General features: G+C 39.5%; 1 protein-coding gene across 3 annotated transcripts in view; it reads right to left on the bottom strand.

The window, feature by feature from the left end:
- The window catches only part of CAMK4 (calcium/calmodulin dependent protein kinase IV), a 144,151-nt gene continuing 122,366 nt past the window's right edge, over window positions 1-21,785 (bottom strand). For 2 of the 3 annotated variants that reach the window (XM_015849459.3, XM_085529859.1), the window contains 6 exons: window positions 20,967-21,057; window positions 18,599-18,673; window positions 17,171-17,246; window positions 12,250-12,376; window positions 10,930-11,082; window positions 1-8,838 (listed from right to left, as the gene is read on the bottom strand). In XM_015849459.3, the coding sequence (XP_015704945.1) occupies window positions 8,674-8,838; window positions 10,930-11,082; window positions 12,250-12,376; window positions 17,171-17,246; window positions 18,599-18,673; window positions 20,967-21,057 (687 nt within the window). In that variant the 3' untranslated portion in view covers window positions 1-8,673. Of the gene's footprint in view, window positions 8,839-10,929; window positions 11,083-12,249; window positions 12,377-17,170; window positions 17,247-18,598; window positions 18,674-19,665; window positions 19,688-20,966; window positions 21,058-21,785 lie in introns of those variants that run through there. The other variant, XM_085529860.1, reaches the window with a different exon arrangement.

Here is a 21,785-nt window from a genome sequence, read left to right as displayed (position 1 = left end):
TTTCTAGATGAACTGGTTTATTTAGCACCAGATCAGTCATGCAAGTCACTTATTAAGAACAGACTTCCCATCATACAAGCACATTCTTGTGTCATATTGGCATTTTCATACAAGCACATAAGCAGGTATATTGGTCCCAAATACAACACGCTTATACAACAAAATTTTCCAGGTTCTCTCTGGTTCATTTACAGAGTATCAGAAAGTTACTACACAAACAGGCTTAGTGTGAAGTAAATGTGCACCATCAAACAAGCAGTCCATGAATTTCTGTTAAGTCACTTATGCCTTTACTAGTACAAGCAATCAGTATTGATAGTACAGGTGTTCTTAGACATAAAGTAGTAAAAGCAGGAGTCAGGTACACAGGACATGGAGATAATTTGAAAAAGTCAGTACCAAGTCAGTAACAACATAGTTAGTCAGTTTGTCTTAGCAGCACATCCCCTACCATTGCATGAATTAGCATGAGCTCAAAGCTTTCCACACCAAGCTTCAGGGACAGGAGCCACCAGGAGCCAATCAAGGCCAAGGAAGGCACTAGACCTTCACAAACTGAATCCCCTCAGGAAAAGAACAGCTTAAGCTGGTGAGTGACTTGGCTAAGAGCTCCTTTGCAGGGCTCTGTAGCAGACAGCTGCACTCTGTTCAGAGCCTCCTAAGCTTGCAAGGACATCCCAGCACAGATGTGTGAAACAGATGCATTTCTTCTCCCCAGTAAGGAAGTATCTTTCTTCCTCCTGCTCCTATGCCTAGGCTGACTCAACCACTCTTCCTATTCTTAAAGACTGTTCTATTTATCTTAGTCCTAAGAACTCTAGTCATGCCTTTCCATTCCCATCTTTCTCCTAATCACTTTGGAGTTCACTTGCTCACTGGCATAGGTCTCTTAACACTCTTTCTTCTGTCAAAAGAAAATAGTGAAAGAGAGAGAGAGAGAGAGAGAGAGGGAGAAGAAAGTCCCCAAAAGTCCCCTTTGGAACATTAAAAAAAAATTTCTGCTCCTTAATCAGGAGCACTAGTATGACTTCTCATGAGGAGCATGTGTTGTGAATAACCAAATGGTTCCTGTTATGTGTAATGGCACCAAGCTGGGATTTGCTCACAGCAGCAAGCTCTTGTTTGAAATTACTCTCATAAGAGCTCTTATGGTTTGCAGTCACTATCCTCTTGCAGCCAGGCTGGTGAAGATCTGAGCACAGCGATCAAGGTGCCCATCTCTGCAGTGAGGGCAGTATGGTGGCAGTGCCCAACTAGGACATCCTGCCATGCTCTTTGGGTTCCCTGGGCCCTGCTGTTCCCCAGGTCCTGCTGTTACCCAGGCCAGTTCCTGGGAGGACAGCACTACAGAGATATATGTTTTCTAAATATCCATATGCATATTGTCCACTCTGCTTAGTTTCATGAATGTTTCTCAACAGAGTTACATTAAAAACTACTGCCAGCTTCTGGAGAAACAACACAGCTCTGAGGAAGACACATCCATAGCAAGCCAACAGAACAGTTTTGGTTTCTAATAAATGAACAGTGAGGTCAGTTGTGAGTATCTTCCACCTAAATGATTTACTTGCTCATATTTCATAAGCACGATTGATTGACAGAAACAAGGGAACCTGAGACCCTGAAAAAAGGACTTAGAGACACTTCACCCCATTTTGTTGTGCAGAGAAAGCTGAGGAGGAGCTCTAGAGCTCTATTTGATGTGCACTGTAGAAAAATCCTCCTTTTCCTGCTGCAGGACTTTATCGTTTGGCAGTGCTTAGGGAACTGCAGTGGTTGCACTGGTTTATGTTAAGTTAGGATTTGTAAGCAACAAAATTAAGAATTTTGGTTTTTGTTTTTCCTAGATGCTTTGGTTCCAGCAGGTATGGGACTTAAATTTCTTGCATTACCATACAACTTCTTTGAGATTATATTTGGATGGTTGTGAGGTTTATAAACTCTGTATTAATCTGCTAAGACATCATCCCATGATTGCCTTTACTTCTGTGATGAGGCCAATTTATTTAATTCATTTCAGTTAACAGCAAACAGAAGACAGATCTTAACAGCGATGTCTCAAATAGACAACCATAGACTTCTGCACTTCACTCTTTATATACCCAGTTTTGCTAGCTAAATGTGGATGAAACTGGAAAGTTGATCACTGGACATTTGCAAAATCTAGATCTCCTCTGTCCTGCCCAGGAGGAAGAAACAGAATTCCTGTGTAGGATTATAACTGCGTGGCCTTGTCACAGCCAATGTGCTTGGTGCTATTGCTTTGAAAGAGAATGAAAACAGCATTCCTAGGGGCTGCTGTGTCAGAGAGGTGTGGCAGGCTTTGTGCACAACCAATTTACATTTCTTAGATTAACACAGAAGCTTTATTATCAGCAGCATTAGCTCTAAAGTCCAAGGGAGAGATAATACCAAGGGCTGGAGTGATAAAGTAATACTCTAAGCATGATTCTGAGGCAAATGAATATGGCTCAGCGGCTACTGGAGAATGTTGTCTCCGGAGATCACATGCCATTCATAGCTATAAACCACTCCTAAGGGTTCGCCTTGCCTTTTGCATTACCAGAGTAACTACCTGAAGCCTAATACACACTAATTTCATTTAAGAGCATCATCTCAGTCCTGCTCAGCAAAGGGATAAGGACTACAGTCATCTTTCTAATTTTCTTTCCCTATGTGTAGCTATGTAGGTGCAATGATTGATTCTGCAGTGTTGTATTATAAAGCAGATATTTGTTCACAGCTCCAGCCAATAATAGGGACGAAATATTATGAACAGACTTTTCTGCATCTTCTGCCAATACTCTAAGTGGCAATGCTGCAAAAATAAGAGTACAATTATTATCAGCTGGTATTAAGATCTTTAGTCATATGTAGCACACACGACATCTTTCAAGGTTCCTGAGCCCAGTGTTTCTTTATGGTGACTAAACTCACATCTTCACAGAAAGAAGACACAGCTGACTTAGCAGCCCCTGGTGCTGAGGAGCAGAACCTGCATGGTACTCTTCTCACCTCACCTCACCACACTCTGAGCCTCTCATGCCCTGCTCTGCCACAGCCCAAGAACTTGAGTCAGCCCAGGTGCCTTCCTTTTCTGTGTAAAACTAACACAAGGTGCAGAATTATCTTCTAGTTCCAACATTTGTTGCACAGCTTTGTGCTACTTCTTTCACCCAGCTATATGCTCTTGAGAAAGGAAATAAAGGTGCCAGAAAACTGCATGATTCTAGGAAATGGGGAGGAAAGGAGATACCCCACCCTCACCCACCTGGACACTAACTAGTGATAAGAGATCAGCCAAGCACACTCCTACAGGCAATATGTTTATACTTGAGCACTACACAGACTTTTGGAGCAAAATCAGTCTAAGGAGGAGGCGTGAGCTCCTCAATGCCCCAAGGTGATACAGGTCTGTCAGAGCACCTGGAGCCTGCCAGATGTGGGGTGGCTTCTTCCATCTAGCAAATGGCAGCCCTTCCTGGGCTGCAGCCAGGACACAGGATGAGACATAAGGCAGGAGAAAAGCAGGTCTCTAGCCTTGAGTGTGTGCTGGCAGCTGTTCTTGGAGCTCCACGTGGAAATGTACAGTTTCACTCTCTGTGTACTATCATATAATTCTGCAGTGCTGCAGTATCTCAGGCAAACAAACAACAACAACAAAAAAATGTGGCTGCAACTTTCCATTATGGGAGAGCTTCTACAGCATTTAATAGGAGCAAACGCATAATGCTTAAAGCTCCTTGGCCAACAAACATCAACAAGATAGAGGGCTGGACTCATCTCCTACTCATACACTCTATGGCAGCTCTCACCACCTCACAGTGCTGTGCTGATGTTGTCAGCCTGCTCCAGCCATGTCCACAGCACACAAAGGGAAGAGGGCAAAGCAGTGCTCTTTTCCAGCTGTGTCTTGGTAGGAAGGAGTCAGAACTGGGGAAAACTTTTCCACCGTATTCATTAATCTTTCATACCTCCATGCCCCTGACACTGAATTTCATCCAGATGTGATCTATGTGTATAGGAATGTCAAACACTAAGGTTTCAGTTCCAGCTGAGTAATGCTGGCAAATGACAGAAGACAGCTCAAAAAATTATTGCAGCTGCTGTGGCTGTTGGAGACTCTCAGACTCTACCTCTCTATCTTTCAATAAATTTAAATGTGCTTGTAGACTTCTATATATATATCTATAAAGTTAATTTTATTGGTAAGTTCAGAACTGGGGCACTCTATTTTATAGTTCCTGCTTCTGGACTATGCCTACCTCCACAATATGCCTTCCAATAAAGTGCTTTTGTTTTGTGTTCCAGGCTGGTGGGAATTCAGAGCATACAATGTAGTTTTTTTTCTTTTCATTGCCTTTACTATATTTTTAATCATATATGCGCATGTTGTCACATTCCTATGCTAGAAGATTCACAGTGCAAGAGCTTGTGGTTATACTGACCCTCCAGCAGTATTCACTGAATTACTCTGCCCAAAATTTTAAATCCCAGACATAAAGCAAAAATTTTTGTTGTGTGGAAAATCTACAGTCTCATCCATACAAATTCATACAAGTCCTGAAATCAACATCCTTAAATTCTAGACTAGGTGATTATTTTATTCCCGTTTCTCTCCTCTAGGTTTCTTATCACATTTTTCTTTTGTTCCAACACAGCTGATGATTTTTGTTTTATACAATGCTGTATTATGCAGGGGCTTATCAGGGAAACCAAATTTATTTATACAAAAGCAGAATTACCTTTTCCCACTGTGGTTCTATGTTCTAAGTAGAATTATTCTGAAAGGGTGGGAAGGACATTTTCTGAGCTATTACTGCACTGTGAAGTAGCTTTAAGGAAGTTCAGGGCTGCCTCTTGGGTTACCTTTGCTTGTATGATTGCCTCTGCTCTAGCTGCCACTGTTCACTCTGCCTGATGCAGATACTTTTGTTACTTGAATACTGTACTTATATAAGCTATATGACAATAGCCTCAGCAGCTACAAGTCAACCACAGAGAAATGAGTTATTTACCAAGAGAAACACACAACCCCTGAACAAACCAGGAGCTGGAGTACTATGCTGAGACTTGTCCATGCCTGTCAGACTGGAAGCAGGCAATATGTGGGGCACTACATAAAGATCTGCAGAGACCTGAACCCCATACTTCCACGCACTTGTCTTAGAAAAATAAAAATGCATAGTGTGAGTTTTGCTGATAGCATGATATGGACATATATGGAAGCTGAGAAATAGCTGCCACACATTTGGAAATTGGTGCTTATTATCCAGAGCCCTTCTATGTTTGCTGCTTAGTGCTACCTGCCTGCTGAGCTGGCACTGACAACTCTGACCACATTCATTCCCCTTCCTGTAGAAACTAATTGTGCTGGTGTCCTTGTTTCCTGATGGATGCTTTTGTGCAGCAAAACAGCAGGAGAGTGACCCGCACTCAACAACAGCTGAGCTGCAGACCCCTCCAGCCTGGGACTGCTCTCTGCAGCCTGACACCCTTCCAAAACCTTTTTGATTCCTGCATTTATTCCATACTAGCATCATACAGCCTTCTACAGCATTTCACTCTGTCCACCAAGACACAAATCCTTGCAAAGGAGATGCTCAGCAGTGTTTGTTGATCTCCCAACAACCAGCTCACCATCAGGGACTGAAGTATGTTATATCAGACTTCTGCTCTTAGGGTCTTCTGCATTCAGAAGTTTGACTGTGTTAAGCCTGCATCTTACAGCATGCTTGCAAAAAGCCATGGACGAATGCCAGCTAAGAAGGCAGCACTGGGCTGATGCAGTGCAATCTGCCATCAGCAAAATCACAAACAAAGTGTTCAAAATGATACAAAATCTGTTACTATTTCAGAGTGAATTTTTCCAAACTTGTAAAAAACTTTCTTGCTGTATAAAGACATGAAATAACCATCTGTTTAATAGAGGTTGGATTCACAGTCTAGATTTCAAACTTTAGCTTTTAATTGGCTAATAGAATTCACATCTAGAGGAAAAGTTTTGTTAAGTCCAAATGCTTTAGAAAGATGGCAAGTTTCCCCCTTTTGTACCAGAAGAACTCTGTTGATATGAGACTAAATCTTAGGGTTTCAACAGTGAACATCAGTAATTTTCCACCTAGTTGTAACTACAAATGAGGAACTGGCCTGCCTCCAGTCTCTTCTGGGTGTGTTCCTGTTTTTTATCCACTGTAACACACAAATGTTGCTCTCCACTCCCAAGCCTGAATTATGGGGTGTGATTTTCTAGACAAAAACAATGCACATAATGTTCCTCCCCTCATGTAAGTGCATACACCCTCATGCTGCTGTTCCTTCTGCACAGTACTGACAAACAAGGCATAATATTTTACTGAGCCACATATGGGTAATCCCTCCAGCACAGACACTCTGATTGTTTTACACTGAAGATAATGAAAGTCAACCAAGCAAAAACATTTTAAGCCTCAGAGCCTTTATGCACAAGTCTGAGCTGCATCTGAGATCACACTGTCATGGAGCAGACTCTAGCTGCATGGTGTCGGTTCCTATTTGTGACATGCTACGTTATAATTTAACAAGAAGCAGACTTAAGACTCCGCTAAGACTATATTACTTTTCACCTCAGACACACTGTGTTTCAGGAGACTATATTTCTGCTCAAGCACTCACATATGTGCAGCGACTGTGTCACTGGTTCCACTTCCTCAGATCAGAAGCAAATATCACCACTGGAGGAGGAAATGTTGCCAAAATCTCAATGAACTTGGATGCCTCAGTTGCTGTGAGAGAGGGAAACCTTTGGCTGAGAAATGCATTAGTTCTCATGCCCCTTTGTAGAAGATACTAGAAGGCAAGCCAAGTGGATGTACCTATCCCCTTCTTCAAAGTGGTTATCTCTGAAGGATTTTCTTCCAAGGGAGAATCTGTGAGTGGGTCTTGCTGGCCTGCTCACAGTCAAAACAACAAACTCAGGCAGAACCTTCCACTCTCCTCTATCAGCCACTTGCCCCACCTGCTCCTCCAGCAGACATTACCAAATCACCTCAAAGTGTATCACCCAGAAGAGGCAGACACATGTACTTCAAATTTCAACCATACTTAGCACAAACTCGATGGGTTTAAGAAATGGGTAAATCATTTCCAGAACAATATGTTCATTAGCATTCATTTTGCTGAACAAGCAAAGTATTCCTTCTAATAGTAATCCAGATTACTTTTTATGCAGCACTTCTGCCATGAGTAATGTCCTATCACCTTTCATTTTAACTACTTCAGGAAATGTAGCTACTGAATGTAGCCTGAATGAAGGCAAATTGTGCACGGCCTACATCAAAATAAAAACAGCAAAAGAGGGGTCCTGAGTGTATAAGGGATGTGGGTCACTATCAGCATCAGAAAGTTTAATGAACACAAATGACAGCATTGTACATCAGGTTCTTTTTGCCACTTCTGTAATATAGCAGTAACATGAAATCCCCATGCTATCAAAGTGATATAAAAGGAATGTAAACAGTCATAAATACTGATGCCTGGTAATTTCTCAATTCCTACTGATCACATTCAAAGATCAAGACAGCTGAAGAGACTGATACTAATTTTGAAAGCTACTGCATGCACACAGCTTGTAGCTTCAGACACAGGAGCTCTTGGCGGATGAACGATCTGTGCTTGTGGAACACTTTGCATGAGAGGTCCTTTCACAGGAAAATTTGGACTAATTGCACTGACAAGTGGAAACTGGTTACTTGTGATTTTAAATTACCTAGGAAGCAGGAAGATTACACTAACTGTCTCCCAGAGTGGTTCCCCAGAGCAAAATCACTACACTGCGGAACAGCTTCCTTCAAGCATTTAAAACTTGTATAATTGCAGATTATTCTCAAAGGCCCTATAAAAAATGTTTCCTAGCTGCACAGTTTAGAAAGTCACAAATAAATGCAACAGTATTCCAAAAATTTGCATCTACTCTAATCCCCCATTTCTCTGTCATTTTTTTGGCTAACGCTTTACTAGAGAACAAAATAGCAGGAAGCTGAATAAGTTTGGTTGTCATTAAAGTGTTGTATATAAACAAGAAATTTCAGAGTAAGGCATTCTCAACAGAAGCTTGAGGAACATACATTTTCATGCCCAGTGGAACTAATATTTCAGTTTCTTCCCAGAAATAGTGGAATGTTTCTTGCATATAAATCCCCAAATACTTTTTAAATTTTACAGTTAAAAAGCATTATTTCATACAATATTTTTAAAAGCACTGGTTTTGTATTTCCTTCAATTTTGTCTACTACAGGGTTATGAACATGGAAGGAAGCAGTTCAAAGAAAATCATGACATACAGAAGACACTTACTTCCATAAACTGAATTAAATAGCATTTGTTTCAAACAACATCTAGAAACACTGTATAGATGTATATGAAATATATATGCATCATGGTAGGTAGTTATTCATCCCCATATTTTTGCCTGCCAGCATTACTGCAAATAACACGGTTTCCTTGACATGCCTTATGGAACAGTTTATTATTTTCATAAGTAGTCACATGCATTGAAGGTAGAATCACCAGCAGTGCATTTGGCACCCCAAAGCAGAACCAGAGAGGCCAAGCTTACGAATCTGTCCTGCTGAATGACAAGTTAGCTGGTGTATGAAATGACAGATCTCAGCTGTAGCAAGGGATCGCATTGACCTAAGACATTTCTTCTGGAGCTGATTCTGCTTCCTGAGTGGATTTCTCTTCGGGCTTGTTGTCACGGACAGGAGATGCACTACAGCTGGGCTTGTTGCTGTCATGAGTGCTGTGAGTGCTGGCACTGCCAAGACGAGTTGATGCCACAACAGCTTTTACTGCAGCCTGAGAAAGACAGGATCAAACAAGCATTCCTTAAAGGATATAATCTGCCGGCATTACAGCTACAGAATCACAGCTGTAGTAGCCACAGCATCCCGGTGCTGGGAAAATCATGCTTCTTGTTCTTCCGCAAAACTTCATCTAGATACCTCCAAGTCAGATTTAGAAGGCTATTTGAAGTATGTGACTGCAGTTTAAAAGAGCTGCTTTTATAATGTTACAAACTTGGCCAACATGAATATAAATTTTATTTCATCTGCACGCACAGCATTATTTTTTAAACTATTGGACTATTCCGCGCTTCTATGATTCTATGAATCATTCTGCAACAATGTTCCTCATTGTAAAAAAAAAACAAAAAACAAAAAACAAACAAACCTGTTACTGGTCTCATATATTGGGACAGAGAGGGTAATTTTGTGTTATTCTTACATTATTAACATATATTTCATTAACTGGCTTACTGCTTTGCTCTCACTTTTATGGGTAGGAATTAATTATCTGAATACTTACGGCTCATTTTATATAAATATGTTAGTATAAAGGACCAACTCTATAATAACTGCAAACTTCAGATAACTCTTATTAATTACTAGAGATTTGGTCATTTAGTCTTTGACAGAAAAGCAATGAAGAAATAACCTTACAGAAAGCAACAGCTGCTAAACACAGGTGTAAATGTTTTGACTTCATTGGTCTAAATAAACCAGGCTGCTGGTGATCGAAAGTGCAAAAAATTTGTAGAGAATCAATACCAAGCGCTCAGAGAGGGAATGTTGTTCTTTGTGACCTCCTGGGCAGAGAATGTAACAGCTCACTCATAAATAATTAACTTTACGACTCTTTTTAGTGCTCTTAAATTACTTTGATGTAACAAGATTGCATGACATCTTTGGTGAACACACAGCAATCCCACTCTTAGACTACAGAAAACTTTGAGAAGGGAACATTGTTAATACACACAGCCCCAGTTCTGGATGTGCAAAGTATCACTGTGAATTATGTCTCCCTCGTCCTAATTGACAAAACCTTTTTCTTTTCTCTTTGTCACAATTCTATTTTTTAAAAAATAAAAACATATAAAAATGAATAGAAATAAAATTAAGGGTCATTTCTCTGTGAATTTAATTTTGCATGGGGTTATAAAATTCACAGACAATATGTTTTTTACCCTTATCCCACAGGACTACAAAGGCAGCCTCACTCTAGCTGTTGAGAATGATTCCTGTGCTAAAGCTGTCTTGGAAGTCTTAGTAGATACACATCTTGAACAACTGAAGAAGGGACAAGGGGAAAAGAAAGTTTTTTGATGTTATGTCAGGTGCTCAATCAATTACCTGCTATTTTACACATGATAAGCCATTTTGTCTCTCCTTTCATGGTAGATAAATAGATTAGATAGTAAAGGAGCAGCTCAGAATTCTCACTGGAGGTCTTATGAGCATTCCTGCTTTACAGTATCTAATCTTGAGACAAATAATTCCACAATTGCTTTCACAGATATTTGTAAATTTGGGGCCTGTAAATCACAGCCCAACACCTTGTTTAAGGTGTTCAAAATGCTGGCTCTACTATAATGCCATGAGTTAAATTCCTGCTTTCCATTGACCGATGTAGAAAACATAGGTGGTTTACATACCAAAGCTTCTGTGGTAGATGATATACTTCCCATATTTGTGGATGCATATCTCGTGAAAACACTACTCAGATTTTTTTTTTTTTTCCTGTCAGCACCCCAATCACACAGCAAGCAGCACTGAACAAAATAGATGAATGGATGGAAGAACTGCATGGATGGATAGATGGATGGAAGGAAAGACGCAGGGAGGGAAGGGAAGAAGGAAAGAAGGAAATGATTTGGGGAAAGATGCTTCTATTGTTTTGTTTCTGAAGAGTTTTCAATCAAATCTTATTTTTATTTGTCTAGCTGCGGATATTGACTGAGTAATTTTTGACCTTTCCTACATCAGATATTTTATATAAAAAACTTCAACATGCCTATAAGACGTTGTCTTAGAAAGACTACAAGGCCTCTGTCTGCTGCTATTGATTTTATTGCATGCTTTCAGAGCCAAAACAGGGACTAAGACTTGCCTTAAGTTTACGCCGGGCATTGAATTCTTGAAGCTTCTTTTGTGCGTTGTCCATGTGTGCAAAATTGGCTGCTTTTCCTGTGACCCATGGATGCTGCAAAGCCTGCAGAGTAGTGAGGCGTTTTTTGGGATCTAAAACAATTAACTTTTTAACCTGCATCACAAACACAAAATGCAGTAGACTGTTAACCTTTTTCCATGTACAGACTTGCACCATGTAATAATTACCGGATACACAAAAAATCAAGTGCTTCATTCAGTTACTACATAACATTTTGTAAACATGAACTAGAAAGTACTGTATTTCTTTTGCAGTCCTCTCTGAAGCTAATGCTGTCAATGCTATTGTTTCTGCTGTTGTTACCAGGAGAGTTGCACATCTACAAATGCTGGAGTAGGAAACTTTTGGGAAGAAAGCACTGTAGGCATACCACTGGAATGGAGATGGTGCAGACTGCTGGGTACAAAGTGTGTCTAGTCAAGCTGCACTTTGTGGGGTTTTCTGCATGTTCTAGAAAGGTGATTTTATTTTTTTTCTAAGGCTGAGAATGGAGTAAAGTAGTGTAAGGACAGTACATAGCAGCAGTACATTGATGCAGGTTTCCTTCCCACATACATTTTAAGAAGAGAATTGCAAGTGACAGCACAGGGCTCCACTGGTGCTTCAAGCCCAGGCATCAATGGTGGGTTTACTTTAGGTTCTCTGAAATTTCCTCACAAAGAGTTTAAAAGCTCTTTAACAGTACTCTTCTACAGTAGTCTGACAGTACATAGACAGACACAGGGGCAAGGGAGTGGCCTCTGTGGCATGTACATGCTGTGAGTCCATAGAAAATGTAAAGATAAGCAAATCACTGGAACTAAACACACCAGAACTTCCCAAAGCATGAGTTTTGAGAGACACAGCCTTCATCCATATCTGATACTTACTACACAGTGTTCAAAATAGAAACCATGAGCTTCACCATAGCAAAATGGTAGATACCAGTTTAGACCAAAGCTCTTTGCATACAAAAACTGCATTGTTTCCCTGCAGGCTGCTGTTAGTCTGACTTCCAATAACAAAAAGGCAGTAAATGGTGCTTTGTTGAGCTTATGAAAGAAAATCAAATCTAATTTAATAAAACTTTGAATTTCTACAATGGTTTTCATTTGAGGCATCCTGAAATACTTGACAAACACACCAATGCGAGCATTTTTATGATACTGTTCCCATAGGTAAAATAAACTTGAGAATTTATATCTGAAATAACTGAACTGAGAAAGTAATCAAACAGGTATAATGCAAAAGATTCTGCATTCTCATTTTTGTTTTACTTACTAAATCCTTGGCATTCAGAGATACATCATCCCACCAAGGAGAGACAAAGTCATATTCACAGTTCAGGGTTCTCTTATATATGTACTGATCTCCCCTTTCATCATAAAATGGTTCAAAGCCACAGAGTCTGCAAAGACAAAAAAGAGATAAGTTTATCAAACATTACTTTGTCTTATGTTGCTAGAAATAGTTCCAGATCAATTTTTCCCATCTGCAAGACCTATCTCCCACTTTGGGAAACCAGGTCAGTATGCCTTACAACAGAGCAAACCAAAGTGACGTTATAAGCATTCACAAGCACTGGCAAAACTAGACGAACTGAATATTTTCCATTGTCAGATATCTGTGATTGGAGCTATTAATATAGAGACTTAACAAGAAAGAAGCTATAAAATGCCAGACCAAAGCTTCTCTAAGCCTTTCAGTCTCTGACTAGCCTAAACCAGATGCCTAGTGAAGAGTAGAAAAACTGTGGCTCGGGATACAACTTCCACAGATCTTTAAACTCTTTGAATTTTTCCAGTCACTTTTTGAGCTAGCTGAACTTGAGCCAGAAGTGAGTCCAGGTGGCTAAGAAAGGCAATGGCATCCTGGCTTGTAAATACAGCAGTAAGAGGGGAGGTGATCATCCCCCACTGGTCAGGGCACATCTCAAATACTGTGTTCAGTTTTGGGCCCGTCACTACAAGAAAGACAGAGGCCCTGAAGCATATCCAAAGATGGGCATTGGAGCTGTGAAGGGTTTGAAGCACAAGTCTCATGGGAAGAAGCAGAGAGAACTGGGATTGTTTAGTCTGCAGGAGAGGAGGCTCATGTGAGACTTTACTGTTCTCTACAACTGCCTGAAAGGAGGTTGTATTCAGGTGAGGATTGGATTTTTTTCCCAGGTAATAGTGATAGGACAAGAGGTAATTGCCTCAAGTTGTGCCAGGGGAGGCTGAAGCTGGATATTAGGAAAGATTGCTGAAGTATTGGAATGGGCTGCCAGGGAAGTGGAGTCACTGTTCCTGGAGGTGCTCAAGAAATACGTATATGGGGCACTGAAAGACACTGTTAGTGGGCATGGTGGTGATGTTTTAATTGTTAAACTTGATTATCTTGGAGGTTTTTTCCAAACATAATGATTCCGTGATTCTATCCCATGGCCAAGCACATCAGAGTCATCTTCACTCCTTGGATGAAATATCTCACTGAGCACTTTCATTCAATGACCTCTACACTTGTTCTCAAGAAAATCTGATAAAAGCTGATCTCCATTTACCTTCTATATGCCAGTGAAAACCTTCTTGCACCTATTCCTTCTGGTGATCTCTGTCTGAAAGCAATTAAATTATTTAGTTACTCCTCAGCCTGAAGCCTTTCTTGCCATCCTTTTAAGTCTTCTTCAATGTTTTTTAAAGAGTATGCAAATGCTGTTCAGCAAGCACACTTTGCTGAGTTTCATGTTAGCATAAATATGCTTTCTATTTTGATTTCTTTCCTAACAACTCCTGACCTTGGACCTACGTGTCTGAATTGTTTACCAACAGAACGTTAGTATGTTCAGAGAGTAATTATCAGAATACCTGTATCTCCTTCCTGAGAGAAAAGAATTAGCACCAGTCCCTCATTTTGCCTCTGAAGTTAGATTTTCATCTATGAAGTTTGGTTTGTTATCACTGTATGTTCTTTCATTCTATCAACCAGGTATTTGGAAATGTAAAATCTTTTGGCAGTTTTTCATTATCAGCTCTCATCTTTACTTGTAACTTAGGCATTATAAAGAAGTTTTGTAATGTCACTACTGAGTGCATTTATGAAAATACTGAACAACACAGATCCTGACAGATCCCCATTCTTGATCCCAGGGAAAGTAGTGATAGAAATAGTTTCTACTTATATAGTGTCATTTTTGTGCTTTTCTTCACTTCAATCGTGCCTCTGTTTCAAAGTGAATTTCCTTTTCAACCAGTAAGTTTTCTGAGCTAAACAAAAATTTTATCCACTACTTTGTCCCTGGAAAATGCAACAAGCAACAAGATGATGATAGGAAAACAACAGGAAACTACAAAACAAGAAATTGACAAAAATCTAGGAAATGGTAACCTTAGATTTCAACTTGTTTTTATGTTTTATTTTTTAAAGCCAATCAGCCTCCTTACTCTCCTGAAAAAGAAGACAGATGTTCAAGGAAAAAAATGTTTTTGTTGTTGTTTTTGTTGTTGTTGTTTGTTTGTTTGTTTTTTGCGAGTGGTGTGGACAGCTGCATAACTGCACTGATGCAGAAGAAAAATTCTCCACCATAAGCACAGTCTGGGTACGTTACTCATTTCCATGTTTGACAGGGAAGGGTTATAGTATAAGGATACAAATACAGGAGTTCATTAGCTAGGAGCCAGTCATGGTCATTCTGCCCCTTCCCTTCCAATTGCCTTTCTCAGAACCATATCTGAGCTTGTTTTAGGTTGGCTCCTTTCCACGAGGAGTATCTCCATGATTACAGCTGTCGGACCACTAATAGTTCAGCCAAAATTAGCTTCTGGTTACCAAGTAACTGATTACATACAGTGAAACTGTGCTTAAAGCTTGCTCTGACTGTGTTGGAAGCCTTTAAAGTGAATCTCTATTTACATCTAAAAATATTTCCATCATAATTCACTACTATTGCCTACTATAGTCTAATTAAAAATTTCTGTAGATACATTTCCACTTCTCAAAAAATCTCCATTTCATTAGGCAGATCATTTGCTACATGTCATATTCTGTCAGTAAAACTATAGATTTGGTTTCAAAGTAGACAAATGAAACCAGGGTGAAATCCAGCACGGCTGCTCTTGATTTCATTTATACCAGGATTATGCTGATTCATTTAAAATCATTTACCAACATAATAAAGAAGTCAGCGTAACAAGGCTCAAAATCAATTAGAATTTACCAGACAGAGCTTTGTGTTCTTTTAAGTCTGTTGGTAAAACAAAACAAAACAAAACAAAACAAAACTCCGCCTTTATCCATGCAATCCTATCTATAAACAAAGCCTATGTATTTGTTGACTGCCATGTTGGAAATGCACGGTGTAATTCCTAGCTTATTGTTGGAATACAAAAGGATTGCTCTTCTTTGCTGCTAAAATTATACATGTGGCCTCCCTTGAATTCTGAAATCAGGAGTAATTGTTGTGTCAAAAGTTGTTTTAATCACCTCGTAAGTAAAGTCTGTATTGGTGAGAAGACAGAGGTTTATACACACATCTTCTGTAGCAAGGTAGTCAGCTCTTATGTCTGTTCTACTTTTGGGGAACAGACTATATTTTGGACTGTGTGAATATACATTCCTTCTGCTAAAATATGAGGCTGGGACATGCGACACTGTCCCTTAGGCTGCAGGATTAATTAATTAGGTATTGTGAAGGTAACTTTCTAATCTTAGATTCTAAACATTCAGGAATGTTGATCTACAAGACTTTACACTAACTGGATGAGTATAGCTGTGAAATGCTCCTAAAGCTAAATGGAAGAGGCAGTGAAATGCAACACAATACTATCGTTTTTTGTCTGGCTTACACCTGTAGGTCAAGTAGGATTTTGATGTGGAAGTATGAGGAGAGGGCCAGGGGGAAGAAGCAGAGGATTATCTGCTTTGGTTGTGTTGCACAGCTCATATGCTTGTTTACACCAGTTGCAGATACTTAATGAGGCTTGGAAGCATATCCTGAACAGCTGGAAGAGGTAGAAAGGCTGTGCATAAGAATGGCTGTGCATAGCAAATAGCACTCCACATAGTATAACAGAAATCTGCTATATGATCTCACTTGGAGCCTGACTACACCTGAAAGCAAGTTCTGCTTAAAGAAGGCTTTCAATTTCAAGCACAAAACCTAATACTCAGTTATTCAGTAATCAGGCAAGCACATGCCTGATGTATGCCCATGTATTAATTAAATTCATACATCCTTGCAGAGGAAACCCACCTCTCTCCCACCTCAGAGACAGGCATGCTTACATCTTATATCTCATACCTCTCTGCCAAGCGTGGGCCACTATTGCTGATGAGGAATGGCCAATTGGATAAATGACCTGCTCTCCCACCAATAATAATTATTAATTATTTTCTCCTATCAAAGATCTTTGTTTGAAAGATTCAACTTAGAATATGATAGAATAACATAATTGCAGTACTTAGCAATTGAACTGGGACTAGCCATATTAAAATACAGCCATAAATGCTTACCTCTAAATGCAGCTGTTTTAAAATATTGGTCTACATCCGCAGTTTCAGCTGTTTCTGTATGGCCAGCATTGCTCAAAGATCAGAGATAAATCTCCGGATATTTTGTAAGACATGGAACACTTCAACACTAACCATTTAACCAATCAGACTCTTGTAAAGACATAGTCCAGAGCTGTCCTCTGCTTCCTGACTAAAATGAGACTCCAGAGGCATGGCAGCACCAGTGACTGACACAGAGGAATGTATTCGAGAATGTTCAGGGGCACTGTAAAGCTACTGCATGTATCTTAGCTTCAGTGTGTCCCATCTGTAGTTGACAAACTACTTAAAATCATGCTATATTTTACAGTCTGTATGAATGAGAAAAAAATGTACACATTCTGACATTTGTATCTTTCTTTTTCTTCTGCTTTCACCAGCTTGACTGCTTTTCATTCACTTTAGTAGTACAATTCTGCACAGACCTTGCAGCTATTCAAGATTAAATGTTATATTCATCAAATACATAATATGAATATTTTGCTGTGCTGCTTTAGCATCTGACTTCCTTAAGTAACTTTATAAACATAATAACTTCAGCATCTCTTTGCTTTCCAGCAGCACAGCTCACACATACAGCTCATACCTAATGCTTACACATAAAGCCATAGGTGATGCTTTTCAAAACAAAGGAGGCGGCTACATACCACCCTATGACAATATCTGCACTTACAGAATGTAGGTGATGATCCCTAGAGACCACATGTCCACTTCAGGCCCATAGGCACATCCTCGCAGTATCTCCGGAGCTGCAGATGATAAAACTCTTGTCAATAAAATGAAATTTGAATCCAGAAATTACAGTCACAAAAGTCACCAGGATAAATCTACAAGCATCTCTGAAACAAGGTATACTCCTTTAAGTTCTTAGTTTCTCCATAAGATGACATGGATTGCTAGAGGTGAATATCCATCATGGCAAGTACTGCAACCTTGCTTTAGGCTAAACAAGATCACCACTATCCTTGGCTATCAGCTTGTTTCCTGACACAAGAGTACCTAGCAATGAAAGGTATGTAGACTGCAAAGGCAACTGCAGAACTCTTTTTCATGAGGGTCTCTTTCTTTTGCATGTTTTGGCAACGGAGGATCCACTTCTGGTGCATTTTCTGGCTCTAGTAGTACAGGAGAGCTACTCCTCCAGGCATCCACAAGGTGGTTGTTACTTGCTCTGACAGCAAATGTGTGCATATGACAGCTGTACTGGCAGCCTGGCAGCATGCATAGTATGCCCCAGAGAAAGCTGATGGACAGCCTGTGAGGCTCCTTTCAGAACTGATATTGCACTCATAATTATATTGTATTGTATTGTATTGTATTATAACATAATCATAGTATCATAGTCTCGTGCGGGTTGGAAGGGACCTTAGAGATCATCGAGTCCAACCCCCGGGATTTGAGCCTCTGTGTAGCAGAGCGGCACTTCTACCACTTGCGCCACAGGGGGATTCGAACCCAGGCCACAGTGTTGCAAAGCGGCATTCCTACCACTGCGCCACCAGGGCACACAATATATTCATAATATAACATAACAAAGCATTACATTACATTAACAATTATATCAATTACATAGGTACCACTCCAGCACAATCTAAGTAAATCTGCATTTAAAACCGTATATTATTTGCTTAAATGGTTTGGGATTAGGGGGTTATATTATGAGCTTACTGTAAGGGGTAATTTGATTTCCCCTGAATTAAAAAAGTATTATTTAAGATAAATTCCCCATAATTAATATTCAACTATTTGTAACTTCCTCTATATTTTTAGTGTTTTTATGCCTTATATTGTCCAAATTTCTGGATACGTTTCTCCAGTATTGTATAAGTCATGTCAGTATTTTTATGATGGTTCGACACATTTCCATGCAAGTAATGAACTTGCGTTGTAACATATGTTTTGATTAAGCTTCAGTATTAAAGATCGTATATTTAGAAAAGTTGGACACAGTCCCAATTCTGAACTTCAGTTTTCTATTTATTTCTTTTCTATTTAATTCTGTTTGAATTTTGACTTTAGGAAGAAAAATTTCACCTTGGAGAGAAAAAATGTTATATTCTCACATTAAGTCCAGTAAACTGTAAATAATAAAACAACATACCGCAGTACCCTGGAGTTCCACAAACTGTCTTCATGGTCACCTGATCTTCCACAATCTTGGAAAGTCCAAAATCAGCTGTTAAGATTTTTTTACAAATGTTAGTGTTTTTACTTCCTTGCAAAATAACTGTTGTTATGTTGTAAATGTAGTTAAATGAGCAACTATGAATTGAATGTACAGCACTGTCATTTCTAGAAATGACAGCCAGTGTAAGGAATCTACCCAGGCTGCAGTACAGAAGCAAAAAACTGTCCGTACAAATGATTATTCTTGGCTGATGCAAATGTAACTTGTTTATCCTGAGGACTGCATAAAGACAATATAGTGAGATGCCTGGGGGTGTAAAATCAGTGAGACAGAAACGTGTGTTAGGTATATATTCAGCTTTCACTTTGTGAGTAATTCTATAAAGTAACAGAACGAATTTTCTTGGACAGTTTTGGTAAAGACAATCTGGCTTTAAGAATGCAAAACAGTAGTATTTGCATTTTATTACAGAGAATATAAAAATGTACATTTTGATCAGGATAAAAGTAAGTCATATTTTATTCTATAAATTTATAGTTAGTCTTCACTCATCCCTAAAATGTTCATCATTTATGTATAGATCTAAGCAGTAAGATATTTTACAAATACTGCAATTCATTGCAAAACAGATCTATCTTTAAGCAAGGCAACAACCTTAATCAAAAGATAAAGAACTACTTAATTTAAGAACAAAATACAACATACTGTCGTTCCACCCCCCACCGCTGTAGGAGGTGCAAGACATACCTATACAGTACACTGTGTTGTGTTGGGTTTGTCACACAGAGGGTATAATTTTGAAAATATGCCCTTATTAACCCAAAATAGCCCACTCCCTATTTTTCCTAAACTTCATAGGATTTTAACATCAGTAAGCTATGTCTTCATGCTTCACATAGAAAATATTGCTTAGGAGAGAGAAATGTAGCATTACATGTAAGTCTAGCTGCTTTTTCAGGATGATGATTCCTGCCATCTCTTGAGCTGAGCTAGTTAAGTGGAGCTATCTTTTCAGCAGAGCAGCTGTACTTTCTTCTCACCTCAATTCTATCTAATTTGTGATCCGCTGATATGGCAGTGCCTTCGGAACAGGCTGGCATCTGAGGCAGAAAAGGGAAGAAGGGCTGAAGATGGAGGTTAGGATGCTGCTTTTCTGAGGATGAATGCTCCAAAAGCCCATAATACTAGCCATCAAACCTCAGCTGCTGGGTACTGCATTAAATTATTACATATAACAGTGGTTCATAGACCTGAAAAAATGTAAATGAAGATACTATCATCCTGAGATGCAATGCTTTCCTAGAAATGTGTAATAAATTACTTAAAAATAGTTCTTGGAAAACTGGCTTCTTAAACCTGTGATGAATACAAGTATAACGAATATGGAACACTTTCACTCCTCACATTCTCCCCTGCTCCCTGGTAAAGGAGCACAAGGTGGTACTTTCAAACAGACTGAGAACACTGAATATCTGGAATAGCATTTGCTGGAAAACAGCACGTGACAGAGCTCTTTAGGAAGACGAGAGCAAGTGCCTTTGGGTTTTTCTTCTTTTAGTACGTACATATCAGTCCTTTTGCAGCTTGATATATCTGGAATGGCACAACCCAGATCCCACCAGGGAGCACTGCACTGCTCTGTTTGTGTGAGCAAGGTCAGCAGCTGTCCATGGCTGAACATAACCTGACGCCTGCTGGTTTCTTCAGAACTCGTCTTTGCTACAGGAAGAGTGGGACATGCCCAGCTTTTGGAAGTCAGGCCCTAGGCAAGCAGATGCTGCTTCTGAGGGCACTGACATACAGCAACCTCACTCAGGAGAAACTGACCTCTCCTCCTCCTCACCCCTCCCTGTGCTGCTTCAGGTTGCCTTTCCTGTGCCCTATATGATGAACAGTTCTTCTCATTCAACATGCTTGCTCTGAAGATATACTTGGTTTGTTTACTTTCTTCTCTTTGTCTGTAAACTTGCAAGTTTTTGTTGATGAATCTTCTCCCTTATAATATTACATTAGCAAAAAAAAAAAAAAAGAAAGATAAAAGAAAAAAGAAAAGGACACAGAAGTGGTGCACACAGCTGACCCCATGATTCTTCCTGTTCTTCCTGTGCTTATTGTCTACAGCTTTCTGCAAGATACAGGCTGTAATTAACCACAACAAGAATTCACTTTTTTGTTCCATTTCATTCATTCACCATGCACAATCATATTTCTGAAGGAGTAATGTACTGTTCATTTGAGTATAAGCATTAGCTCAGAACAAAATGGTGGTAAGAACTACCTAATGATAGCACATACTACTGATACTAAGGAATTAGGGAAGCATCTATTTAGCGCCCTTTACCTATTTTCAGTGGTGCATCCGGTGCTGGTGTCGCATAGAGCAGATTTTCTGGCTTCAAATCACGATGCACAATCCCATTCGCATGCAGGTACTATAAAGAAAGTAAAAATATTTACCTGAGCATAAGAGAGTATGGTCAAGCATGAGTTAACACCTTCCTAGTAATCTATAGTAGCAGTCCAGTGACTGCTACTTTTATGACATGGAGTCACTTAACCAACTCCATCAGCTTTTTACTGCAGGCTTCAGTATGGGATCCTTAGAAACTTACTGAGATCGGAATAGGGAACTGCAAATTGGGAATGCAAAGAAAGCATCCTGTTCATTTGAGAAGAAAAGATTCTCAGAAAACATTACTCACTTTTTAATAAAGAGAGAACTACAAGGAAGCAATCTATCAAATGCTGAGATACAGGAGTCTGTCTCAGAGGAAGGCAGATTCTATATATTACAATATTATGAGAGATCAAAAAAGAAATGCCATTCAATTAGACTGATAGACTATCAAATAGACAACATAGATGAGAAAAGATGTAGCTTGTGTCTTGTATAAACTATTAACTTACAGCCCCTTGTGCAAGACTTCTAGGTTTTAATTCAACACAGCTGTAGATTCTCAGGTTTCCAACTGTCTTGCTGAAACACATGCAGTACATGGAAATTCACTCATCACTGGATTCATGTAAAAATATTCCTGCCTTGCAGTAATGGAAGGAAACACTTCTGGGACATATGGCCACCTTCTACATTGCAAGTGATGGACACTGACAGAAGGGGCAAAAAAGGTAAACTTGAGAAACAAATCCTTTATTTCCTGAT

This window comes from Coturnix japonica, chromosome Z (genome assembly GCF_054131305.1).
Source record: "Coturnix japonica strain WE chromosome Z, WE-NBRP24, whole genome shotgun sequence".
Taxonomy (NCBI): domain Eukaryota; kingdom Metazoa; phylum Chordata; class Aves; order Galliformes; family Phasianidae; genus Coturnix; species Coturnix japonica.
This window is presented reverse-complemented; position numbering and strand designations above follow the sequence as displayed.